Source organism: Oncorhynchus mykiss, chromosome 21, assembly GCF_013265735.2.
Source record: "Oncorhynchus mykiss isolate Arlee chromosome 21, USDA_OmykA_1.1, whole genome shotgun sequence".
Taxonomy (NCBI): domain Eukaryota; kingdom Metazoa; phylum Chordata; class Actinopteri; order Salmoniformes; family Salmonidae; genus Oncorhynchus; species Oncorhynchus mykiss.
Genome location: NC_048585.1, coordinates 10761100 through 10788755, shown reverse-complemented (window position 1 = coordinate 10788755; position 27656 = coordinate 10761100). Strand labels below are relative to the sequence as shown.

The 27656-nt window shown below is 45.7% G+C and overlaps 1 protein-coding gene across 7 annotated transcripts in view; it reads right to left on the bottom strand.

Moving 5' to 3' along the window:
* LOC110514895 (proline-rich protein 5) overlaps positions 1-27656 on the bottom strand; it is a 61262-nt gene that overhangs the window by 3056 nt on the left and 30550 nt on the right. For all 7 annotated transcript variants that reach the window (XM_036956837.1, XM_036956835.1, XM_036956839.1 and 4 more), the window contains 4 exons: positions 23572-23620; positions 20029-20086; positions 18589-18680; positions 17525-17665 (listed from right to left, as the gene is read on the bottom strand). In XM_036956837.1, coding sequence (XP_036812732.1) covers positions 17525-17665; positions 18589-18680; positions 20029-20086; positions 23572-23620 — 340 coding nt within the window. The remainder of the gene's footprint in view (positions 1-17524; positions 17666-18588; positions 18681-20028; positions 20087-23571; positions 23621-27656) is intronic.

Genomic DNA, 27656 nt, shown 5'->3' with positions numbered 1-27656 from the left:
CCCTGGAACACACACAACACAGTTAGTCCTCAGTCACTCCTCTAGACTCATGGACACCCTGGAACACACACACACACACACTGAAACTCCCACAGGACACCACACCTGCTGTACACTCAAAAATCAGTGCTTATCATTTGTCAACCACCTAAAATAAATCTGTCCTCAAACCATAACCATATTTGAGTCTATTGAAATCTTAGTTTCTGAGGAAATACATTGTCCATTAGAGGGCTCTGTGCTTGTTGTTTAGGACAGAACAGAAAGAAAGGGGGCAGGGTAAGAGCATGCAGAAAACACTGAGTAAATACTGAGCTGGAGGAATGTAACTGAGTAACTATATCAGAGGAGAGGCAGTAACTAACTGTATATCAGAGGACAGTAACTAACTGTCTGTCAGAGGAGAGACAGTAACTGACTGTCTGTCAGAGGAGAGACAGTAACTAACTGTCTGTCAGAGGAGACACTAACTAACTAACTAACTAACTGTATATCAGAGGACAGTAACTAACTGTCTGTCAGAGGAGAGACAGTAACTAACTGTCTGTCAGAGGAGAGACAGTAACTGACTGTCTGTCAGAGGAGAGACAGTAACTAACTGTATATCAGAGGAGAGACAGTAACTAACTGTCTGTCAGAGGAGAGACAGTAACTAACTGTCTGTCAGAGGAGAGACAGTAACTAACTGTCTGTCAGAGGAGAGACAGTAACTAACTGTCTGTCAGAGGAGAGACAGTAACTAACTGTCTGTCAGAGGAGAGACAGTAACTGTCTGTCTGTCAGAGGAGAGACAGTAACTAACTGTATATCAGAGGAGAGACAGTAACTAACCATATTTGAGTCTATTGAAATCTTAGTTTCTGAGGAAATACATTGTCCATTAGAGGGCTCTGTGTTTGTTGTTTAGGACAGAACAGAAAGAAAGGGGGCAGGGTAAGAGCATGCAGAAAACACTGAGTAAATACTGAGCTGGAGGAATGTAACTGAGTAACTATATCAGAGGAGAGGCAGTAACTAACTGTATATCAGAGGACAGTAACTAACTGTCTGTCAGAGGAGAGACAGTAACTGACTGTCTGTCAGAGGAGAGACAGTAACTAACTGTCTGTCAGAGGAGAGACACTAACTAACTAACTAACTAACTGTATATCAGAGGACAGTAACTAACTGTCTGTCAGAGGAGAGACAGTAACTAACTGTCTGTCAGAGGAGAGACAGTAACTGACTGTCTGTCAGAGGAGAGACAGTAACTAACTGTATATCAGAGGAGAGACAGTAACTAACTGTCTGTCAGAGGAGAGACAGTAACTAACTGTCTGTCAGAGGAGAGACAGTAACTAACTGTCTGTCAGAGGAGAGACAGTAACTAACTGTCTGTCAGAGGAGAGACAGTAACTAACTGTCTGTCAGAGGAGAGACAGTAACTGTCTGTCTGTCAGAGGAGAGACAGTAACTGACTGTCTGTCAGAGGAGAGACAGTAACTAACTGTCTGTCAGAGGAGAGACAGTAACTGTCTGTCTGTCAGAGGAGAGACAGTAACTGACTGTCTGTCAGAGGAGAGACAGTAACTAACTGCCTGTCAGAGGAGAGACAGTAATGAACTGCCTGTCAGAGGAGAGACAGTAACTAACTGCCTGTCAGAGGAGAGACAGTAACTGACTGTCTGTCAGAGGAGAGACAGTAACTAACTGTCTGTCAGAGGAGAGACAGTAACTGACTGTCTGTCAGAGGAGAGACAGTAACTAACTGCCTGTCAGAGGAGAGACAGTAACTGTCCTACCCTGTACCGATCATTGACAGTAAAATTACACGTACACACCATGGAAAGTCCCAGACTGAGTGTTCGCTAATGACACTAAATACCTATTATGGGGAGATCTGGAACTAGTTTGCTTGTTTGGGACTTAATTTACCCAAATCCTTTCCAGAACAACTTCTTTACCAGAACTATTTTGTCATGAAACCTGAAAAGGAACAAAACATTGGTGAAGGGAGACTGTCTTCCGATAATACATTGACTCACTCAACCACAACATAAAACATCTAGCTAACCAGAGTTTGACAACCACCACATCAATGCATTGACTGGAGTAATGACATCAATGCAAAACAAGTAAAATGGAGAGAAATTGTTCACAGATGAAAGCTGTTACAACAAAGACCAAGACCAGAGAGAGAGAGAGAGAGAGAGAGAGAGAGAGAGGAAAGAGAGAGAGAGGAGAGAGGAGAGAGAGAGAGAGGAGATACAGCGAGAGAGAGAGAGAGATACAGAGAGAGAGACGGAGAGAGAGGAGAGAGAAGAGAGAGAAGAGAGAGAGGAGAGACAGAGAGAGAGGGAGAGGAGAGAGAGAGAGACAGAGAGAGAGAGAGGAGAGGAGAGAGAGGAGAGAGAGAGAGAGACAGAGAGAGGAGAGAGAGAGAGAGAGAGAGAGAGAGAGAGAGGGAGAGAAAGAGAGAGAGACAGAGAGAGAGAGAGACAGAGAGAGAGACAGAGAGACAGAGAGAGAGGAGAGAGAGATCCATTGCCATTGGGGTATGGGAACAAAACTTCAACAAAACGTACATTCTTCCCTTGTCAAAACAAACTGATCCTTTGTCTGTGTGCCCTCTGGACACTTTAATCAGTAGCAGATGTGGCCCAGTGAGCAATACAGGCCACTTAGATAGAATGGTGTCTCCAGTGTAAGGTGTCACCCAAGCTGTACCACAGAGTAATGAGAAAGGGGGAGGGGGAAAGGGAGAGAGAGAGACAGACAGACAAGAGTAGCCCTCCTCTCTTGGTCCTGTTCTCTGGTATCTTGGTCATGTTCTCTGTTCTCTTGGTCCTGTTCTCTGTTCTCTCTTGGTCCTGTTCTCTCCTCTCTATTGGTCCTGGTTCTCTGTTCTCTCCTCTCTCTTGGTCCTGTTCTCTCCTCTATCCTCTCTTGGTCCTGTTCTCTTGGTCCTGTTCTCTTCTCTCTCTTGGTCCTGTTCTCTCCTCTCTCTTGGTCCTGTTCTCTGTTCTCTCCTCTCTCTTGGTCCTGTTGTCTCCTCTCTCTTGGTCATGTTCTCTGTTCTCTTGGTCCTGTTCTCTGTTCTCTCCTCTCTCTTGGTCCTGTTCTCTTCTCTCTCTTGGTCCTGTTCTCTCCTCTCTCTTGGTCCTGTTCTCTGTTCTCTCCTCTCTCTTGGTCCTGTTGTCTCCTCTCTCTTGGTCCTGTTCTATGTTCTCTTGGTCCTGTTCTCTGTTCTCTTGGTCCTGTTCTCTCCTCTCTCTTTGTCATGTTCTCTGTTCTCTTGGTCCTGTTCTCTGTTCTCTCATCTTTCTTGGTCCTGTTCTCTGTTCTCTTGGTCTTGTTCTCTCCTCTCTCTTGGTCCTGTTCTATGTTCTCTTGGTCCTGTTCTCTGGGTCCTGTTCTCTCCTCTCTCTTGGTCCTGTTCTCTGTTCTCTTGGTCCTGTTCTCTCCTCTCTCTTGGTACTGTTCTCTGTTCTCTCTTGGTCCTGTTCTCTGTTCTCTTGGTCCTGTTCTCTCCTCTATCTTGGTCCTGTTCTCTCCTCTATCTTGGTCCTGTTCTCTCCTCTATCTTGGTCCTGTTCTCTCCTCTCTCTTGGTCCTGTTCTCTCCTCTCTCTTGGTCCTGTTCTCTCCTCTCTCTTGGTCCTGTTCTCTGTTCTCTTGGTCCTGTTCTCTCCTCTCTCTTGGTCCTGTTCTCTGTTCTCTTGGTCCTATTCTCTCCTCTCTCTTGGTCCTGTTCTCTGTTCTCTCCTCTCTCTTGGTCCTGTTCTCTGTTCTCTCCTCTCTCTTGGTCCTATTCTCTGTTCTCTCCTGTCTCTCCGTCCTGTTCTCTGTTCTCTCCCCTATCTTGGTCCTGTTCTCTTGGTCCTGTTCTCTGTTATCTCCTCTCTCTTTGTCATGTTCTCAGTTCTCTTGGTCCTGTTCTCTGTTCTCTCCTCTCTCTTGGTCCTGTTCTCTGTTCTCTTGGTCCTGTTCTCTGTTCTCTCCTCTCTCTTGGTCCTGTTGTCTCCTCTCTCTTGGTCATGTTCTCTGTTCTCTTGGTCCTGTTCTCTGTTCTCTCCTCTCTCTTGGTCCTGTTCTCTTCTCTCTCTTGGTCCTGTTCTCTCCTCTCTCTTGGTCCTGTTCTCTGTTCTCTCCTCTCTCTTGGTCCTGTTGTCTCCTCTCTCTTGGTCCTGTTCTATGTTCTCTTGGTCCTGTTCTCTGTTCTCTTGGTCCTGTTCTCTCCTCTCTCTTTGTCATGTTCTCTGTTCTCTTGGTCCTGTTCTCTGTTCTCTCATCTTTCTTGGTCCTGTTCTCTGTTCTCTTGGTCTTGTTCTCTCCTCTCTCTTGGTCCTGTTCTATGTTCTCTTGGTCCTGTTCTCTGGGTCCTGTTCTCTCCTCTCTCTTGGTCCTGTTCTCTGTTCTCTTGGTCCTGTTCTCTCCTCTCTCTTGGTACTGTTCTCTGTTCTCTCTTGGTCCTGTTCTCTGTTCTCTTGGTCCTGTTCTCTCCTCTATCTTGGTCCTGTTCTCTCCTCTATCTTGGTCCTGTTCTCTCCTCTATCTTGGTCCTGTTCTCTCCTCTCTCTTGGTCCTGTTCTCTCCTCTCTCTTGGTCCTGTTCTCTCCTCTCTCTTGGTCCTGTTCTCTGTTCTCTTGGTCCTGTTCTCTCCTCTCTCTTGGTCCTGTTCTCTGTTCTCTTGGTCCTATTCTCTCCTCTCTCTTGGTCCTGTTCTCTGTTCTCTCCTCTCTCTTGGTCCTGTTCTCTGTTCTCTCCTCTCTCTTGGTCCTATTCTCTGTTCTCTCCTGTCTCTCCGTCCTGTTCTCTGTTCTCTCCCCTATCTTGGTCCTGTTCTCTTGGTCCTGTTCTCTGTTATCTCCTCTCTCTTTGTCATGTTCTCAGTTCTCTTGGTCCTGTTCTCTGTTCTCTCCTCTCTCTTGGTCCTGTTCTCTGTTCTCTTGGTCCTGTTCTCTGTTCTCTCCTCTCTCTTGGTCCTGTTCTCTGTTCTCTCCTCTCTCTTGGTCCTGTTCTCTGTTCTCTCTTGGTCCTGTTCTCTGTTCTCTTGGTCCTGTTCTCTCCTCTATCTTGGTCCTGTTCTCTGTTCTCTTGGTCCTGTTCTCTCTTCTCTCTTGGTCCTGTTCTCTGTTCTCTTGGTCCTGTTCTCTCCTCTCTCTTGGTCCTGTTCTCTGTTCTCTTGGTCCTGTTCTCTCCTCTCTCTTGGTCCTGTTCTCTGTTCTCTCCTCTCTCTTGGTCCTGTCCTCTATTCTTTCCTCTCTCTTGGTCCTGTTCTCTGTTCTCTTGGTCCTGTTCTCTCCTCTCTTTTTGTCATGTTCTCTGTTCTGTTGGTCCTGTTCTCTGTTCTCTCCTCTCTCTTGGTCCTGTTCTCTGTTCTCTTGGTCCTGTTCTCTGTTCTCTCCTCTCCCTTGGTCCTGTTCTCTGCTCTCTTTCTATTTCTGCTGCAAATGAGGGAGTCTTTCTATCCTTCCCTGTGTTCTCCATTAAACCTCTGTCTCCTAGTATAGGTTATTTGTATCTATCACCCTTACTTCCTGTCTCTCGCTCTGTTTATCCCTCAGTCTCTTTCTCTGTCCATCTCTCAGTCTCTTTATCCATCTCTCTGGTTTCTCTTTCTACTCTACTATCTACTCTCTACTACTCTACTCCTGTGTGCTCCAGTTTGTCCCTGGCTCCTGGCGTCTGGCTGGCAGAGAGGAGACAGCAGATCTGGGTCACCCAGTCACTCTAATGATGTCAGTGGAGAACTGTGCAGCGAAGTCACAGACACAGACGCATGCATACACACATAAACTGAGGTGGGGGTCGACATCTGTTTACATATGAATCTTAATGTTAATATATTATAACATGAATGAAAATGACATATATATGGATGTCGGAAAAATATATATATGGATGCCAAAAAAAAAAGATTGGTAAATGTTGAATTAATATGGAAATGACTAAAAGTATCTCCACTACATGTAACTGTTATTCTCATGGGAAGAAGTCTCCTTTCTGACTTCACTCTGACTGTTTCCTGTCACATCGCTCTCCTGCTCACTATATCACACTCTCTGGTCTGGCATCCTGCTCACTATATCATACTCTCTCTGGTCTGGCATCCTGCTCACTATATCACACTCCCTCTGGTCTGGCATCCTGCTCACTATATCACACTCTCTGGTCTGGCATCCTGCTCACTATATCACACTCCCTCTGGTCTGGCATCCTGCTCACTATATCACACTCTCTGGTCTGGCATCCTGCTCACTATATCACACTCTCTGGTCTGGCATCCTGCTCACTATATCACACTCCCTCTGGTCTGGCATCCTGCTCACTATATCACACTCTCTGGTCTGGCATCCTGCTCACTATATCACACTCCCTCTGGTCTGGCATCCTGCTCACTATATCACACTCCCTCTGGTCTGGCATCCTGCTCACTATATCACACTCTCTGGTCTGGCATCCTGCTCACTATATCACACTCTCTGGTCTGGCATCCTGCTCACTATATCACACTCTCTCTGGTCTGGCATCCTGCTCACTATATCACACTCCCTTTGGTCTGGCATCCTGCTCACTATATCACACTCTCTGGTCTGGCATCCTGCTCACTATATCACACTCCCTCTGGTCTGGCATCCTGCTCACTATATCACACTCTCTCTGGTCTGGCATCCTGCTCACTATATCACACTCCCTCTGGTCTGGCATCCTGCTCACTATATCACACTTTCTCTGGTCTGGCATCCTGCTCACTATATCACACTCTCTCTGGTCTGGCATCCTGCTCACTATATCACACTCCCTCTGGTCTGGCATCCTGCTCACTATATCACACTCTCTCTGGTCTGGCATCCTGCTCACTATATCACACTCTCTCTGGTCTGGCATCCTGCTCACTATATCACACTCTCTCTGGTCTGGCATCCTGCTCACTATATCACACTCCCTCTGGTCTGGCATCCTGCTCACTATATCACACTCTCTGTGGTCTGGCATCCTGCTCACTATATCACACTCCCTCTGGTCTGGCATCCTGCTCACTATATCACACTCCCTCTGGTCTGGCATCCTGCTCACTATATCACACTCTCTATGGTCTGGCATCCTGCTCACTATATCACACTCCCTCTGGTCTGGCATCCTGCTCACTATATCACACTCTCTCTGGTTTGGCATCCTGCTCACTATATCACACTCCCTCTGGTCTGGCATCCTGCTCACTATATCACACTCTCTCTGGTCTGGCATCCTGCTCACTACATCACACTCCCTCTGGTCTGGCATCCTGCTCACTATATCACACTCTCTCTGGTCTGGCATCCTGCTCACTATATCACACTCCCTCTGGTCTGGCATCCTGCTCACTATATCACACTCCCTCTGGTCTGGCATCCTGCTCACTATATCACACTCCCTCTGGTCTGGCATCCTGCTCACTATATCACACTCCCTCTGGTCTGGCATCCTGCTCACTATATCACACTCCCTCTGGTCTGGCATCCTGCTCACTATATCACACTCTCTCTGGTCTGGCATCCTGCTCACTATATCACACTCTCTCTGGTCTGGCATCCTGCTCACTATATCACAATCTCTCTGGTCTGGCATCCTGCTCACTATATCACACTCTCTCTGGTCTGGCATCCTGCTCACTATATCACACTCCCTCTGGTCTGGCATCCTGCTCACTATATCACACTCTCTCTGGTCTGGCATCCTGCTGACCACTGAGAGATGATCTGGTCTGGCATCCTGCTGACCACTGAGAGATGATCTGGTCTGGTATCCTGCTAACCACTGAGAGATGATCTGGTCTGGCATCCTGCTAATCACTGAGAACAGAGATGATCTGGTCTCACATCCTGCTAACCACTGAGAGATGATCTGGTCTGGTCTGGCATCCTGCTAATCACTGAGAACAGAGATGATCTGGTCTGGCATCCTGCTAACCACAGAGATGATCTGGTCTGGTCTGGCATCCTGCTAACCACTGAGAAAATAAATAATCTGGTCTGGCATCCTGCTAACCACTGAGAACAGAGATGATCTGGTCTCAAATCCTGCTTACCACTGAGAGATGATCTGGTCTGGCATCATGCTAACCACTGAGAGATTATCTGGTCTGGCATCATGCTAACCACTGAGAGATGATCTGGTCTGGCATCATGCTAACCACTGAGAGATGATCTGGTCTGGCATCATGCTAACCACTGAGAGATGATCTTGTCTGGCATCATGCTAACCACTGAGAGATGATCTGGTCTGGCATCATGCTAACCACTGAGAACAGAGATGATCCAGATAACTGCACATAACTCAGCCCAATATGACAGATGTCTTACTTCGTATGCAGTTACTATTTTATATTGATGTTGATGTGGAATTATAGAAGATAGTCTGAAGCATGGAGAGAAGAAGTCCCACGTCTCTGCCAGAGAATCCAGTAGCTTCTGACCTGGGGTCAACCAGGAAGTCAAAACAACCAGTAGCTTCTGACCTGGGGTCAACCAGGAAGTCAAAACAACCAGTAGCTTCTGACCTGGGGTCAACCAGGAAGTAAAAACAACCAGTAGCTTCTGACCTGGGGTCAACCAGGAAGTCAAAACAACCAGTAGCTTCTGACCTGGGGTCAACCAGGAAGTCAAAACAACCAGTAGCTTCTGACCTGGGGTCAACCAGGAAGTCAAAACAACCAGTAGCTTCTGACCTGGGGTCAACCAGGAAGTCAAAACAACCAGTAGCTTCTGACCTGGGGGCAACCAGGAAGTCAAAACAACCAGTAGCTTCTGACCTGGGGGCAACCAGGAAGTCAAAACAACCAGTAGCTTCTGACCTGGGGTCAACCAGGAAGTCAAAACAACCAGTAGCTTCTGACCTGGTGGCAACCAGGAAGTCAAAACAACCAGTAGCTTCTGACCTGGAGGCAACCAGGAAGTCAAAACAACCAGTAGCTTCTGACCTGGGGTCAACCAGGAAGTCAAAACAACCAGTAGCTTCTGACCTGGGGTCAACCAGGAAGTCAAAACAACCAGTAGCTTCTGACCTGGGGTCAACCAGGAAGTCAAAACAACCAGTAGCTTCTGACCTGGTGGCAACCAGGAAGTCAAAACAACCAGTAGCTTCTGACCAGGAGGCAACCAGGAAGTCAAAACAACCAGTAGCTTCTGACCTGGGGTCAACCAGGAAGTCAAAACAACCAGTAGCTTCTGACCTGGGGTCAACCAGGAAGTCAAAACAACCAGTAGCTTCTGACTTGGGGGCAACCAGGAGGTCAAAACAACCAGTAGCTTCTGACCTGGGGTCAACCAGGAAGTCAAAACAACCAATCCTTAAAAACATCTACAGCTGCACCACAGAGAGCATCTTGACTAGCTGCATCACTGCTTGGTATGGCAACAGCTTGGCATCCGACCACAAGGCTCTACAGAGGGTAATGCTCCACAGAGGGTAATGCTCTACATATGGTAATGCTCTACATATGGTAAGGCTATACAGAGGGTAATGCTCTACAGAGGGTAATGCTTCACAGAGGGTAATGCTCTACAGATGGTAAGGCTGTACAGGGGATAATGCTCTACAGAGGGTAGTGCTCTACAGAGGGTAGTGTTCTACAGAGGGTAGCGCTCTACAGAGGGTAATGCTCTACAGAGGGTAGTGCTCTACAGAGGGCAGTGCTCTACAGAGGGTAATGCTCTACAGAGGGTAGTGCTCTACAGATCGTAAGGCTCTACAGAGGTTAATTCTCTACAGAGGGTAAGGCTCTACAGATGGTAGTGCTCTACAGATCGTAAGGCTCTACAGAGGTTAATGCTCTACAGAGGGTAAGGCTCTACAGATGGTAATGCTCTACAGATGGTACGGCTCTACAGATGGTAAGGCTCTACAGAGGTTAATGCTCTACAGAGGGTAATGCTCTACAGATCGTAAGGCTCTACAGAGGTTAATGCTCTACAGAGGGTAAGGCTCTACAGATGGTAATGCTCTACAGATGGTAAGGCTCTACAGATGGTAAGGCTCTACAGAGGGTAATGCTCTACAGAGGGTAATGCTCTACAGAGGGTAGCGCTCTACAGATGGTAAGGCTCTACAGAGGGTAATGCTCTACAGAGGGTAAGGCTCTACAGAGGTTAATGCTCTACAGAGGGTAAGGCTCTACAGATGGTAATGCTCTACAGATGGTAAGGCTCTACAGATGGTAAGGCTCTACAGAGGGTAATGCTCTACAGAGGGTACAGATGGTAATGCTCTACAGAGGGTAAGGCTCTACAGATGGTAATGCTCTACAGATGGTAAGGCTCTACAGATGGTAAGGCTCTACAGAGGTTAAGGCTCTACAGAGGGTAAGGCTCTACAGAGGGTAATGCTCTACAGATGGTAAGGTAATGCTCTACAGAGGGTAGTGCTCTACAGATCGTAAGGCTCTACAGATGGTAAGGCTCTACAGAGGTTAATGCTCTACAGAGGGTAATGCTCTACAGATCGTAAGGCTCTACAGAGGTTAATGCTCTACAGAGGGTAAGGCTCTACAGATGGTAATGCTCTACAGATGGTAAGGCTCTACAGATGGTAAGGCTCTACAGAGGGTAAGGCTCTACAGATGGTAATGCTCTACAGAGGGTAAGGCTCTACAGATGGTAATGCTCTACAGATGGTAAGGCTCTACAGATGGTAAGGCTCTACAGAGGTTAAGGCTCTACAGAGGGTAAGGCTCTACAGAGGGTAATGCTCTACAGATGGTAAGGCTCTACAGATGGTAAGGCTCTACAGAGGTTAAGGCTCTACAGAGGGTAGCGCTCTACAGATGGTAATGCTCTACAGATGGTAAGGCTCTACACTTTTTGCTGGCTGTCCCTCAGGTTGTGTCAGGAGGACACATAGCTGGCTGTCCCTCAGGTTGTGTCAGGAGGACACATAGCTGGCTGTCCCTCAGGTTGTGTCAGGAGGACACATAGCTGGCTGTCCCTCAGGTTGTGTCAGGAGGACACATAGCTGGCTGTCCCTCAGGTTGTGTCAGGAGGACACATAGCTGGCTGTCCCTCAGGTTGTGTCAGGAGGACACATAGCTGGCTGTCCCTCAGGTTGTGTCAGGAGGACACATAGCTGTCTGTCCCTCAGGTTGTGTCAGGAGGACACATAGCTGGCTGTCCCTCAGGTTGTGTCAGGAGGACACATAGCTGGCTGTCCCTCAGGTTGTGTCAGGAGGACACATAGCTGGCTGTCCCTCAGGTTGTGTCAGGAGGACACATAGCTGGCTGTCCCTCAGGTTGTGTCAGGAGGACACATAGCTGGCTGTCCCTCAGGTTGTGTCAGGAGGACACATAGCTGTCTGTCCCTCAGGTTGTGTCAGGAGGACACATAGCTGTCTGTCCCTCAGGTTGTGTCAGGAGGACACATAGCTGGCTGTCCCTCAGGTTGTGTCAGGAGGACACATAGCTGGCTGTCCCTCAGGTTGTGTCAGGAGGACACATAGCTGTCTGTCCCTCAGGTTGTGTCAGGAGGACACATAGCTGGGTGTCCCTCAGGTTGTGTCAGGAGGACACACAGCTGGCTGTCCCTCAGGTTGTGTCAGGAGGACACATAGCTGGCTGTCCCTCAGGTTGTGTCAGGAGGACACATAGCTGTCTGTCCCTCAGGTTGTGTCAGGAGGACACATAGCTGGCTGTCCCTCAGGTTGTGTCAGGAGGACACATAGCTGGCTGTCCCTCAGGTTGTGTCAGGAGGACACATAGCTGTCTGTCCCTCAGGTTGTGTCAGGAGGACACATAGCTGTCTGTCCCTCAGGTTGTGTCAGGAGGACACATAGCTGTCTGTCCCTCAGGTTGTGTCAGGAGGACACATAGCTGTCTGTCCCTCAGGTTGTGTCAGGAGGACACATAGCTGTCTGTCCCTCAGGTTGTGTCAGGAGGACACATAGCTGGCTGTCCCTCAGGTTGTGTCAGGAGGACACATAGCTGTCTGTCCCTCAGGTTGTGTCAGGAGGACACATAGCTGTCTGTCCCTCAGGTTGTGTCAGGAGGACACATAGCTGGCTGTCCCTCAGGTTGTGTCAGGAGGACACATAGCTGCTGTCCCTCAGGTTGTGTCAGGAGGACACATAGCTGGCTGTCCCTCAGGTTGTGTCAGGAGGACACATAGCTGGCTGTCCCTCAGGTTGTGTCAGGAGGACACATAGCTGTCTGTCCCTCAGGTTGTGTCAGGAGGACACATAGCTGACTGTCCCTCAGGTTGTGTCAGGAGGACACATAGCTGGCTGTCCCTCAGGTTGTGTCAGGAGGACACATAGCTGGCTGTCCCTCAGGTTGTGTCAGGAGGACACATAGCTGGCTGCCAAAACTGCACATATTGGCTTTTTTTATTTTATAGTTAAATATATTTGACAGTTTCTGAATGATAATTTTGGGAAATAATTATTATCTTAGATCTGAGTATTTGCCAGTGTAATAGGAAATGCAGTTCTGTCTCTACCTCTCCCCTGGAGCAGAGTGAGCACAGCCTGTCCTCTCTGGGCAGCCAGGTTCGTCTGTGACGACCGGTCTCTATAGCCAGACTGTCCTCTCTGGGCAGCCAGGTTTGTCTGTGACGACCGGTCTCTATAGCCAGACTGTCCTCTCTGGGCAGCCAGGTTTGTCTGTGACGACCGGTCTCTATAGCCAGACTGTCCTCTCTGGGCAGCCAGGTTTGTCTGTGACGACCGGTCTCTATAGCCAGACTGTCCTCTCTGGGCAGCCAGGTTTGTCTGTGACGACCGGTCTCTATAGCCAGACTGTCCTCTCTGGGCAGCCAGGTTTGTCTGTGACGACCGGTCTCTATAGCCAGCCTGTCCTCTCTGGGCAGCCAGGTTCGTCTGTGACGACCGGTCTCTATAGCCAGACTGTCCTCTCTGGGCAGCCAGGTTCGTCTGTGACGACCGGTCTCTATAGCCAGACTGTCCTCTCTGGGCAGCCAGGTTTGTCTGTGACGACCGGTCTCTATAGCCAGCCTGTCCTCTCTGGGCAGCCAGGTTTGTCTGTGACGACCGGTCTCTATAGCCAGCCTGTCCTCTCTGGGCAGCCAGGTTTGTCTGTGACGACCGGTCTCTATAGCCAGACTGTCCTCTCTGAGCAGCCAGGTTTGTCTGTGACGACCGGTCTCTATAGCCAGCCTGTCCTCTCTGGGCAGCCAGGTTTGTCTGTGACGACCGGTCTCTATAGCCAGACTGTCCTCTCTGGGCAGCCAGGTTTGTCTGTGACGACCGGTCTCTATAGCCAGACTGTCCTCTCTGGGCAGCCAGGTTTGTCTGTGACGACCGGTCTCTATAGCCAGACTGTCCTCTCTGGGCAGCCAGGTTTGTCTGTGACGACCGGTCTCTATAGCCAGCCTGTCCTCTCTGGGCAGCCAGGTTTGTCTGTGACGACCGGTCTCTATAGCCAGCCTGTCCTCTCTGGGCAGCCAGGTTTGTCTGTGACGACCGGTCTCTATAGCCAGCCTGTCCTCTCTGGGCAGCCAGGTTTGTCTGTGACGACCGGTCTCTATAGCCAGCCTGTCCTCTCTGGGCAGCCAGGTTTGTCTGTGACGACCGGTCTCTATAGCCAGACTGTCCTCTCTGGGCAGCCAGGTTTGTCTGTGACGACCGGTCTCTATAGCCAGCCTGTCCTCTCTGGGCAGCCAGGTTCGTCTGTGATGACCGATCTCTATAGCCAGCCTGTCCTCTCTGGGCAGCCAGGTTCGTCTGTGACGACCGGTCTCTATAGCCAGCCTGTCCTCTCTGGGCAGCCAGGTTTGTCTGTGACGACCGGTCTCTACAGCCAGACTGTCCTCTCTGGGCAGCCAGGTTTGTCTGTGACGACCGGTCTCTATAGCCAGCCTGTCCTCTCTGGGCAGCCAGGTTTGTCTGTGACGACCGGTCTCTACAGCCAGCCTGTCCTCTCTGGGCAGCCAGGTTTGTCTGTGACGACCGGTCTCTATAGCCAGCCTGTCCTCTCTGGGCAGCCAGGTTTGTCTGTGACGACCGGTCTCTATAGCCAGCCTGTCCTCTCTGGGCAGCCAGGTTTGTCTGTGACGACCGGTCTCTATAGCCAGCCTGTCCTGTTTGTGACGACCGGTCTCTATAGCCAGACTGTCCTCTCTGGGCAGCCAGGTTTGTCTGTGACGACCGGTCTCTATAGCCAGACTGTCCTCTCTGGGCAGCCAGGTTTGTCTGTAGACAGACTGTGGTCACTGAGTCTGTACCTAGTCAATGTTTTCCTCAGTTTTCTATCAGGCACAGTTGTCAGAGAGTCTGCCACCAAGTACTGTCTGTTTAGAGACTAATAGCATTGAAGTTTACTTAGATTGTTTTGTGGTGTCTTTCCAATAGGTGATATATTTTTATTTTTGCTTTGTGATGTTTTGGTTGGGCCAGATTTTCTGAGTGCTGTCCTGAGGCTCTATGGGGTTGGTTTGGGTTAGTGAACTGAGCCTCAGAACCAGCTGGCTGAGTGGACTCTTCTCTTGTTTCATCTCTTGACACTGCAGAGCTGTGTGGTGGAATGTTTTGGGGTCACTTGTTTTTAGATGGTTGTAAAATGTGATGTCTCTATTCTCTATTTGAATGAGGAGGGGGTATTGGTCCAATTATGCTCTACATGCGTTATTTGGAGTTTTTCTTTGCACTTGCAACACAGTCTGGCAAAACTCAGAAAGCAGTATTTCAATTGGATGTTTGTCCCATTTGGTGAATTAATTATTAGATGGTGGACCCCGTACTTCACTGCCATATAGAGCAACTGGTTCAACAACTGATGAGCTTTTTGTTGTTGCCAGATTCTAATTGAAATTTTGATTTTAATGTTTCTTTTAATGGCATAGAATGCTCTTCCTGCTTTGTCTCTCAGCTCCTTCACAGCCATCTGTACGTTTCCTGTGTTGCTGATATTTAGTCCTAGATATGTGTAGGTTTTGGTGGGTTCTAATAGAACTGTGTCCAAATATAATGTCTATTTTTCATCCTGATTTCCAGACCTTTTTTCGAATGTTATTATACAGAACCTGTGATTAACGGTCAGAGCCCAGGTCTGACAGAACCTGTGATTAACGGTCAGAGCCCAGGTCTGACAGAACCTGTGATTAACGGTCAGAGCCCAGGTCTGACAGAACCTGTGATTAACGGTCAGAGCCCAGGTCTGACAGAACCTGTGGTTAACGGTCAGAGCCCAGGTCTGACAGAACCTGTGGTTAACGGTCAGAGCCCAGGTCTGACAGAACCTGTGGTTAACGGTCAGAGCCCAGGTCTGACAGAACCTGTGATTAACGGTCAGAGCCCAGGTCTGACAGAACCGGTGCAGATGATCTAGGTGCAGCTGTACCTCCTCCTTAGTAGGAGACAGCAGCACCAGGTCATCTGCGTACAGCAGACACTTGATATCAGTGTTGTGTAGGGTGATACCAGGTGCTGCCGATTCTTCTAATGTTTTTGCCAATTCATTAATGTAGATGTTAAACAGTGTTGGACTTATTGGACAGCCCTGTTTCACCCCACGTCCCTGAGAGAAGATGTCTGTTTGCTTGTTGCCAAATTTAACAGCCCATTTGTTTTTAGTGTACACTGATTAAATAACATCATATATTTTCCCTCCAATACCACTTTCTATTAGTTTATAAATAAAGACATTTGTGCCAAATTGAATCAAATGTCTTCTTGAAGTCTATAAAACACGAGTAGATTGTGCCTTGGTTTACTTGTTGGTCAGTTAGAGTGTGGAGGGTGGAAATGTGGTCTGTTGTATGATCATTTAAAAAAAATATCCAATCTGGCTTCTGCTCAGGACGTTGTGTTCATCAAGGAAATGGTGTCGTCTGCTATTTATGGTACTGCAGAGAATTTAACTCTTTGGACTCATCACACGAGCTGCTGCTACTGTTTATGATCTATCCTGTTGCCTAGTCACTTTATCCCTACCTATATCTACCTCAATTACCTCGTACCCCTGCACATCTACTCAGTACTGGTACCCCGTGTATATAGTCATGTTATTACCTCGTACCCCTGCACATCAACTCAGTACTGGTACCCCGTGTATATAGTCAAGTTATTACCTCGTACCCCTGCACATCAACTCAGTACTGGTACCCCGTGTATATAGTCAAGTTATTACATCGTACCCCTGCACATCAACTCAGTACTGGTACCTCGTGTATATAGTCAAGTTATTACCTCGTACCCCTGCACATCAACTCAGTACTGGTACCTGGTACCCCTGCACATCAACTCAGTACTGGTACCTCGTGTATATAGTCAAGTTATTACCTCGTACCCCTGCACATCAACTCAGTACTGGTACCCTGTGTATATTGTCAAGTTATTACCTCGTACCCCTGCACATCAACTCAGTACTGGCACCTGGTACCCCTGCACATCAACTCAGTACTGGTACCTCGTGTATATAGTCAAGTTATTACCTCGTACCCCTGCACATCAACTCAGTACTGGTACCCCGTGTATATAGTCATGTTATTACCTCGTACCCCTGCACATCAACTCAGTACTGGTACCTCGTGTATATAGTCAAGTTATTACCTCGTACCCCTGCACATCAACTCAGTACTGGTACCCTGTGTATATTGTCAAGTTATTACCTCGTACCCCTGCACATCAACTCAGTACTGGTACCTGGTACCCCTGCACATCAACTCAGTACTGGTACCTCGTGTATATAGTCAAGTTATTACCTCGTACCCCTGCACATCAACTCAGTACTGGTACCTTGTGTATATAGTCAAGTTATTACCTCGTACCCTGTGTATATAGTCAAGTTATTACCTCGTACCCCGTGTATATAGTCAAGTTATTACCTCGTACCCCTACACATCAACTCAGTACTGGTACCTCAAGTTATTACCTCGTACCCCAGCACATCAACTCAGTACTGGCACCCCGTGTATACAGCCAAGTTATTACCTCGTACCCCGTGTATATAGTCAAGTTATTACCTCGTACCCCTGCACATCAACTCAGTACTGGTACCTTGTGTATATAGTCAAGTTATTACCTCGTACCCCTGCACATCAACTTAGTACTGATACCTCGTGTATGTAGTCAAGTTATTACCTCGTACCCCTGCACATCAACTCAGTACTGGTACCTCGTGTATATAGTCAAGTTATTACCTCGTACCCCTGCACATCAACTCAGTACTGGTACCTCATATATATAGTCAAGTTATTACCTCGTACCCCTGCACATCAACTCAGTACTGGTACCTCGTGTATATAGTCAAGTTATTACCTCGTACCCCTGCACATCAACTCAGTACTGATACCTCGTGTATATAGTCAAGTTATTACCTCGTACCCCTGCACATCAACTCATTGTTACTCATTGTGTATTTATTCCTGGTGTTATTATCTTTCTATTTTTCTCTACATTGTCAGTCAGCATTTCACGGTTAGTCTACACCCTGTTGTTTACCATGTGACAAATAACATTTCATTTGAGTCCTTATGTGTGTGTCTGAGTGCACACCTCTGTACGTGTTTGACTGTGTGTGTGTGTGTGTGTGTGTGTGTGTGTGTGTGTGCCTCCCTACCTGCAGTATCAGTAACATCTGTATGATAGAGGGGGGGACACGGGCGCGGGGGCGGGACAGGGCGTCCTCTAGCTTGATGTTCAGAGTGATAATGCTCCTGAAGTGAAGCAGGGCCAGCTGCCGCACCGATGGCTCCTTACCCTGGTGGAGATTACACACAGAGATTACACACAGAGATTACACACAGAGATTACACACAGAGATTACACACAGAGATTACACACACATAGAAACACATGGAGAGAGAGACACAGAGAGAGACAGACACACACATACACACAGAGATTACACACAGAGATTACACACAGAGATTACACACAGAGATTACACACACATAGAAACACATGGAGAGAGACACAGAGAGAGAGAGAGAGACAGACACACACCTACACACAGAAACACAGAGAGAGAGAGAGAGAGAGAGAGAGAGAGACACACCTACACACAGAGAGAGAGAGAGACACACACACACACCATGCTTAGGGCCACTCAACATTCTATTCTATGTTGAAATGCTTTTGGAAAATCTATCAAATTCTCCTGATTTGTTTTGGAAAACTCTGTTGTGTAAGAATGTGCACTGGACTGTATGTAATAACTTACTGTTCAAGTGGATACTGTATGTTACTGTATGTTGCTGTATGTTACTGTATGCTACTGTATGTTACTGTATGTTACTGTATGTTGCTGTATGTTACTGTATGTTACTGTATGTTGCTGTATGTTACTGTATGTTGCTGTATGTTACTGTATGTTGCTGTATGTTGCTGTATGTTACTGTATGTTACTGTATGTTACTGTATGTTGCTGTATGTTACTGTATGTTACTGTATGTTGCTGTATGTTGCTGTATGTTACTGTATGTTACTGTATGTTACTGTATGTTGCTGTATGCTGCTTTTTAGTTGTCTGAATACAACGGAAACACCACAGGGAGAAGTAACCAGTGACTTGACTTGGGCAGGAGCTCACCGGAGCGGATCACCAGCACCTCACATGTTCTACAGCTGGACCTGCTGCAACTAAATATAGACAGTACTGACACCCAAAATGAGTAACTGTACCTGTACTGGGTAGAAGATAGCCTGAAGCATGGACAGAACATCACAGAAGAAGAAGTCCCACGTCTCTGCCAAGGAGTCCAATAGCTTCTGACCTGGAGACAACCCGGAAGTCAAAATAACCAATCAGAAAGTAGCAATGGTGCTAATTAGCATGGACTCAAAAAAAGTGTGAATGTTCTGTTTGATATGTTGTAATTTCTCATGGTTTGTCACAGATACAGATCCTGAAAGGCACTAACACCAGCAGAGAGATGCATCAACACCCCATCTCTCACACACACTGAGATCTGAGACCTGCTTGTGGCAGAGGGAATCCGGAGAGAGATTTAGTTATCAGTTAGCTGTTTCTGAGCAGTGCTGCCAAATGGCACAGTGGTGTGGGCCGCTGGGTCACGGTGGCAGGGAGCGGCTGGGTCACGGTGGCGGGGACGGCTGGGTCACGGCTGGAGCAGAGGGCTACTGGGTTCAACCATCTGAAGAGGACAAGTCATTTTGAAAGGGTTCTATTGTAAGAAGCTGACTGACACCAGACGAGGAACCGAAGAGAGGCAGTAAAGGGAGGGAGGAAGGAGAGGAGGGTGAGGGACGAGGCCTGGTTCAACTTCTTCAACAATGTCAAATCTCCCATCTGGTTGTGGTCTGAGGTCTGTGACGTTAGTAACACTTCCTGTCTGGTCGCCATGACAATAGCACTTCAGCAGAAATAAGCTGTGTACTTGATGTCAGGGTCAGGTGGTTTGAGCATCTTCACCACTTGACTATACCTCAACAGAGACGATAATGGGCCACAATAGGCTACATTATGACCAACCAGTACTTCAAACAGTACTGTGACAGTACTTCAAACAGTACTACGACAGTACTTCAAACATCACTTCAAACATCACTTCAAACAGTTCTTCAACATTATTTCAAACAGTACTACGACAGTACTTCAAACAGTACTTCAAACAGTACTACGACAGTACTTCAAATAGCACCATGACAGTACTTCAAACAGTACTACGACAGTACTTCAAACAGTACTACGACAGTACTTCAAACAATACTACGACAGTACTTCAAATAGCACCATGACAGTACTTCAAACAGTACTACGACAGTACTTCAAACAGTACTACGACAGTACTTCAAACAGTACTACGACAGTACTTCAAACAGTACTACGACAGTACTTCAAACAGTACTACAACAGTATTTCATACAGTACAAGAACAGTACTTCAAACAGTACTACAACCGTACTTCAAGCAGTACTATGACAGTACTTCAAACAGCGCTACAACAGTACTTCAGACAGTACTTCAAACAGTGCTACATCTTTATTGTATTAGTAAGTAGTACTACATCTTTATTGTATTAGTAAGTAGTGCTACATCTTTATTGTATTAGTAAGTAGTGCTACATCTTTATTGTATTAGTAATGTAATATGATTCATACCTTCATAGAAACGCATTTTGTCCCTCAGTATCACCATTCCCTTTGTCAGCAGCTGATTCTGCAGAGGAGGAAAGAAAACAAGGATTCACATTCTACGACCAGGACTTTTTAAAAAATATATTAAGAGTAATGTTAATATCGGAGTAATGTTAGTAATATCAGAGTAATGTTAGTAATATCAGAGTAATGTTAGTAATATCAGAGTAATGTTAATATCGGAGCAATGTTAGTAATATCAGAGTAACGTTAGTAATATCAGAGTAGTATTTGCGATATCAGAGTAATGTCACTACCGGAGCAATGTTAGTAATATCAGAGCAATGTTAGTAATATCAGAGTAATGTTAGTAATATCGGAGTAATGTTAGTAATATCGGAGTAATGTTAATATCGGAGTAATGTTTGTAATATCAGAGTAATGTTAGTAATATCAGAGTAATGTTGGTAATATCAGAGTAATGTTGACAGTATCAGAGTAATGTTGGCAATATCAGAGTAATGTTGGTAATATCAGAGTAATGTTAGTAATATCAGAGTAATGTTGCTAATATCAGAGTAATGTTGGTAATGTCAGAGTAATGTTGGTAATATCAGAGTAATGTTAGTAATATCAGAGTAATGCTAGCAATATCAGAGTAATGTTGGTAATAGCAGAGTAATATTAGTCATATCAGAGTAATGCTAATATCAGAGTAATGTTACTATCAGAGCAATGTTAGTACTATCAGAGTAATGCTAGTAATACCAGAGTAATGTTAGAAAGATCAGAGTAATGTTAGGAATACCATAGTAATGTTGTTATCAGAGTAATGTTAATAATATCGGAGTAATGTTAACATCCGAGTAATGGTAATATCAGAGTAATGTTACCATCAGAGTAATTTTGATAGCAGAGTAATGTTAATAATACCAGAGTAACGATAGTAATATCAGAGTAATGTTGATAATATCAGAGTAATGTTAGCGGTATCAGAGTAATGTTAGTAATACCGGAGTAACGTTAGTAATATCCGAGTAATGTTAATATCGGAGTAATGTTAGTAATAGAGTAATGTTAGTACTATCAGAGTAATGTTAGTAATATCAGAGTAATACTTGTGATGTTGGCACAACGTTCCTATCAGAGTAATGTTAATATCAGAGTAATGGTAGTAATACCAGAGTAGTGTTAATACCAGAGTAATGTTAGTAATACCAGATTAATGTTAGTAATATCAGAGTAATGTTAGTAATATCAGAGTAATGTTAATAGCAGAGTAATGGTAGTAATATCAGAGTAGCGTTAGTAATATCAGAGTAATGTTAATATCAGAGTAATGTTAGTAATACCAGGGCAATGTTAGTAATACCATAGTAATGTTAGAAATACCAGAGTAATGGTAGTAATATCAGAGTAATGTTAGTAATATCAGAGTAATGTTAGTAATATCAAAGCAATGTCAATACCGAAGTAATGGTAGTAATATCAGAGTAATGTTAGTAATGTCAGAGTAATGTTGGTAATATCAGAGTAATGTTGGTAATATCAGAGTAATGTTAGTAATACCAGAGTAATGTTAGAAATATCAGAGTAATGTTAGTAATATCAGAGTAATGTTGGTAATATCAGAGTAATGCTAGAACTATCAAAGTAATGCCGGTAATACCAGAGTAATGTTAGTAATATCAGAGTAATGTCAGTAATATCAGAGTAATGTTGGTAATATCAGAGTAATGTTAGTAATATCAGAGTAATGCTGGTAATATCAGAGTAATGTTGGTAATAGCAGAGTAATATTAGTCATATCAGAGTAATGTTAATATCAGAGTAATGTTACTATCAGAGTAATGTTAGTACTATCAGAGTAATGCTAGCAATATCAGAGTAATGTTAGAAAGATCAGAGTAATGTTAGGAATACCATAGTAATGTTGATATCAGAGTAATGTTAATAATATCAGAGTAATGTTAATAATATCAGAGTAATGTTAATATCAAAGTAATTTGATATCGGAGTAATGTTACTGATATCAGAGTAACGATAGTAATATCAGAGTAATGTTAGTAATATCAGAGTAATGTTAGTAATATCAGAGTAGTGTTAGTAATATCAGAGTAATACTTGTGATGTTGGCGCAACGTTACTATCAGAGTAATGGTAGTAATACCAGAGTAATGTTAATACCAGAGTAATGTTAGTAATACCAGAGTAATGCTAGTAATATCAGAGTAATACCAGAGTAATGATAGTAATATCAGAGTAATACCATAGTAATGTTAGTAATATCAGAGTAATGTTAATATCAGAGTAATGGTAGTAATATCAGAGTAACGTTAGTAATATCAGAGCAATGTTAATATCAGAGTCATGTTAGCGGTACCAGGGTAATGTTAGTAATACCGGAGTAACGTTAGTAATATCAGAGTAATGTTAATATCGGAGTAATGTTAGTAATATCAGAGTAATGTTAGTAATATCAGAGTAGTGTTAGTAATATCAGAGTAATACTTGTGATGTTGGCGCAACGTTACTATCAGAGTAATGTTAATATCAGAGCAATGGTAGTAATACCAGAGTAATGTTAGTAATACCAGAGTAATGTTAGTAATAGCAGAGTAATACCAGAGTAATGTTAGCAATATCAGAGTAATGTTAATATCAGAGTAATGGTAGTAATATCAGAGTAACGCTAGTAATATCAGAGTAATGTTAATATCAGAGTAATGTCAGTAATACCAGAGTAATGTTCGTAATACCAGAGTAATGTTAGTAATATCAGAGTAATGTTTGTAATATCAGAGTAATGTTAGTAATATCAGAGTAAGGTTAATATCAGAGTAATGTTAGTAATATCAGAGTAATGTTAGTAATATCAGAGTAAGGTTAATATCAGATTAATGTTAGTAATATCAGAGTAATGTTAGTAATATCAGAGTAATGTTAGTAATATCAGAGTAATGTTAGTAATATCAGAGTAAGGTTAATATCAGAGTAATGTTAGTAATATCAGAGTAATGTTAGTAATATCAGAGTAAGGTTAATATCAGAGTAATGTTAGTAATATCAGAGTAATGTTAGTAATATCAGAGTAATGTTAGTAATATCAGAGTAATGTTAGTAATATCAGAGTAATGTTAGTAATATCAGAGTAAGGTTAATATCAGAGTAATGTTAGTAATATCAGAGTAATGTTAGTAATATCAGAGTAAGGTTAATATCAGAGTAATGTTAGTAATATCAGAGTAATGTTAGTAATATCAGAGTAATGTTAGTAATATCAGAGTAATGTTAGTAATATCAGAGTAATGTTAGTAATACCATAGTAATGTTAGTAATACCAGAGTAATGTTAGTAATATCAGAGTAATGTTAGTAATATCAGAGTAATGTTAGTAATATCAGAGTAATGATAGTAATACCATAGTAATGTTAGTAATACCAGAGTAATGTTAGTAATACCAGAGTAATGTTAATAGCAGAGTAATGTTAGTAATACCAGAGTAACGTTAGTAGTATCAGTGTAATGTTAATATCAGTGCTGAGGTGCAGAGAGACAGTCTCTTACCTGGAGGTATTCAGTAAAGAAAGAGCCCAGCTCCGTCTTCAGTAGTTGCCTAGAAGAAAACAGCAGTTTAACATTCTGAACTGGGTGGACACAGAAGTAGAGGCTAGACACACTATGCCACATTGTTCCTGTCTCCTTCTCTTTCAACACCTTCCTCACCCTCTCACTGCCTCTCTCTCTTCCCTCACCCTTCTCACTGCCTCTCTCTCTTTCCTCACCCTTCTCACTGCCTCTCTCTCTTCCCTCACCCTTCTCACTGCCTCTCTCTTCCCTCACCCTTCTCACTGCCTCTCTCTCTTTCCTCACCCTTCTCACTGCCTCTCTCTCTTTCCTCACCCTTCTCACTGCCTCTCTTCCCTCACCCTTCTCACTGCCTCTCTTCCCTCACCCTTCTCACTGCCTCTCTCTCTTTCCTCACCCTTCTCACTGCCTCTCTCTCTTCCCTCACCCTTCTCACTGCCTCTCTCTCTTTCCTCACCCTTCTCACTGCCTCTCTCTCTCTTCCCTCACCCTTCTCACTGCCTCTCTCTCTTTCCTCACCCTTCTCACTGCCTCTCTTCTCTCACCCTTCTCACTGCCTCTCTCTCTTTCCTCACCCTTCTCACTGCCTCTCTCTTCCCTCACCCTTCTCACTGCCTCTCTCTCTTTCCTCACCCTTCTCACTGCCTCTCTCTCTTCCCTCACCCTTCTCACTGCCTCTCTCTCTTTCCTCACCCTTCTCACTGCCTCTCTCTCTTCCCTCACCCTTCTCACTGCCTCTCTCTCTTCCCTCACCCTTCTCACTGCCTCTCTCTCTTTCCTCACCCTTCTCACTGCCTCTCTCTCTCTTCCCTCACCCTTCTCACTGCCTCTCTTCCCTCACCCTTCTCACTGCCTCTCTTTCCTCACCCTTCTCACTGCCTCTCTTTCCTCACCCTTCTCACTGCCTCTCTTCCCTCACCCTTCTCACTGCCTCTCTCTCTTTCCTCACCCTTCTCACTGCCTCTCTCTCTTCCCTCACCCTTCTCACTGCCTCTCTCTCTCTTCCCTCACCCTTCTCACTGCCTCTCTTCCCTCACCCTTCTCACTGCCTCTCTTTCCTCACCCTTCTCACTGCCTCTCTTCCCTCACCCTTCTCACTGCCTCTCTCTCTTTCCTCACCCTTCTCACTGCCTCTCTCTCTTTCCTCACCCTTCTCACTGCCTCTCTTTCCTCACCCTTCTCACTGCCTCTCTTTCCTCACCCTTCTCACTGCCTCTCTTCCCTCACCCTTCTCACCCTCATGCCACCACATGTTACTCCTCTGTGCCCTTTCCCACCCCTAAACCCACTCGCTCAGCCCAGTGACAACACCAACACCTTACTTGCTCTATGAACACTGTGTGGTACCCGACTTATTAAAAGTTAGGGAAATGGAGGAGGTATTGGTCAAAGCCAAGGCATATCTATACACTGAGTTTACAAAACATTAAGAACATCTGCTCTTTGCATGACACAGACTGACCAGGTGAATCCAGGTGAAAGATATGATCCCTTATTGACGTCACTTGTTAAATCCACTTCAATCCGTGTAGATGGAGGGGAGGAGACGGGTTAAAGGAGGATTTTTAAGCCTTGAGACATGGATTGTGTGTGTTATTCAGAGGGTGAATGGGCAAGACAAAAGGTTGAAGTGCCTTTGAACGGGGTATGTTAGTAGGTGACAGGAGCACCGGTTTCTGTCACACTCCTTCAGTTTCTAGTGACACAGCTGTGGGAAGCATTGGAGTCAACATGGGCCAGCCTCCCTGTGGAACGCTTTCCACACCTATTCGAGTCCACGCCACAATGAATTGAATGCTGTTCTGAGGGCAAACAGGGGTGCAATGTAATATTAGGGAAGTGTTCTTAATGTTTTGTATACTCAGTGTAGATTCCTAAACAGGTCCTCTGGCAGTGGTGGAAAAAGTACCTAATTATCATCCTGGAGTAAAGGTAAAGATACCTTAATGGAAAATGACTCAAGGAAAAGTTAAATTCACCCAGGGGCGGCAGGGTAGCCTAGTGGGGCGGCAGGGTAGCCTAGTGGGGCGGCAGGGTAGCCTAGTGGGGCGGTAGGGTAGCCTAGTGGGGTGGTAGGGTAGCCTAGTAGGGCGGCAGGGTAGCCTAGTGGGGCGGCAGGGTAGCCTAGTGGGGCGGCAGGGTAGCCTAGTGGGGCGGCAGGGTAGCCTAGTGGGGCGGCAGGGTAGCCTAGTGGTGCGGCAGGGTAGCCTAGTGGGGCGGCAGGGTAGCCTAGTGGGGCGGCAGGGTAGCCTAGTGGGGCGGCAGGGTAGCCTAGTGGGGCGGCAGGGTAGCCTAGTGGGGCGGCAGGGTAGCCTAGTGGGGCGGTAGGGTAGCCTAGTGGGGTGGTAGGGTAGCCTAGTGGTTAGAGCGTTGGACTAGTAACTGGAAGGTTGCAGGGAAAATTTAAGGAGTAAAAAGTGCATTATTTGCTTTAGGAATGTAGTGAAGTAAAAGTTGTCATGAATATAAATAGTAAAGTACAGATACCTAAAAACTACGTAAGTAGTACTCTAAAGTATTTTTACTTAAGTACTTTACACCACTGTCCTGTGGTAGACTGGAGAGGAAGACAGGTACTTCCTTTTTCACATCCCGTAACGAGAAGGTCACAGGGCTCCTCAGAACCACACAGGAAATGACCCATCATGTCTGGTACAGCAGCAACGGACTGACAGAGTTTATAATCTGACTGGAAGACAGGGTATAGAGTCATGTCCAACAGCCTAGTTACTCAGCTGACTGGAAGACAGGGTGTAGAGTCATGTCCAACAGCCTAGTTACTCAGCTGACTGGAAGACAGGGTATAGAGTCATGTCCAACAGCCTAGTTACTCAGCTGACTGGAAGACAGGGTATAGAGTCATGTCCAACAGCCTAGTTACTCAGCTGACTGGAAGACAGGGTATAGAGTCATGTCCAACAGCCTAGTTACTCAGCTGACTAGAAGACAGGGTATAGAGTCATGTCCAACAGCCTAGTTACTCAGCTGACTGGAAGACAGGGTGTAGAGTCATGTCCAACAGCCTAGTTACTCAGCTGACTGGAAGACAGCGTATAGAGTCATGTCCAACAGCCTAGTTACTCAGCTGACTGGAAGACAGGGTATAGAGTCATGTCCAACAGCCTAGTTACTCAGCTGACTGGAAGACAGGGTATAGAGTCATGTCCAACAGCCTAGTTACTCAGCTGACTGGAAGACAGGGTGTAGAGTCATGTCCAACAGCCTAGTTACTCAGCTGACTAGAAGACAGGGTATAGAGTCATGTCCAACAGCCTAGTTACTCAGCTGACTAGAAGACAGGGTATAGAGTCATGTCCAACAGCCTAGTTACTCAGCTGACTGGAAGACAGGGTATAGAGTCATGTCCAACAGCCTAGTTACTCAGCTGACTGGAAGACAGGGTGTAGAGTCATGTCCAACAGCCTAGTTACTCAGCTGACTGGAAGACAGGGAATAGAGTCACGTCCAACAGCCTAGTTACTCAGCTGACTGGAAGACAGGGTGTAGAGTCATGTCCAACAGCCTAGTTACTCAGCTGACTGGAAGACAGGGTATAGAGTCATGTCCAACAGCCTAGTTACTCAGCTGACTGGAAGACAGGGAATAGAGTCACGTCCAACAGCCTAGTTACTCAGCTGACTGGAAGACAGGGTGTAGAGTCATGTCCAACAGCCTAGTTACTCAGCTGACTAGAAGACAGGGTATAGAGTCATGTCCAACAGCCTAGTTACTCAGCTGACTGGAAGACAGGGTATAGAGTCATGTCCAATAGCCTAGTTACTCAGCTGACTGGAAGACAGGGAATAGAGTCACGTCCAACAGCCTAGTTACTCAGCTGACTGGAAGACAGGGTGTAGAGTCATGTCCAACAGCCTAGTTACTCAGCTGACTAGAAGACAGGGTATAGAGTCATGTCCAACAGCCTAGTTACTCAGCTGACTGGAAGACAGGGTATAGAGTCATGTCCAACAGCCTAGTTACTCAGCTGACTGGAAGACAGGGAATAGAGTCACGTCCAACAGCCTAGTTACTCAGCTGACTGGAAGACAGGGTATAGAGTCATG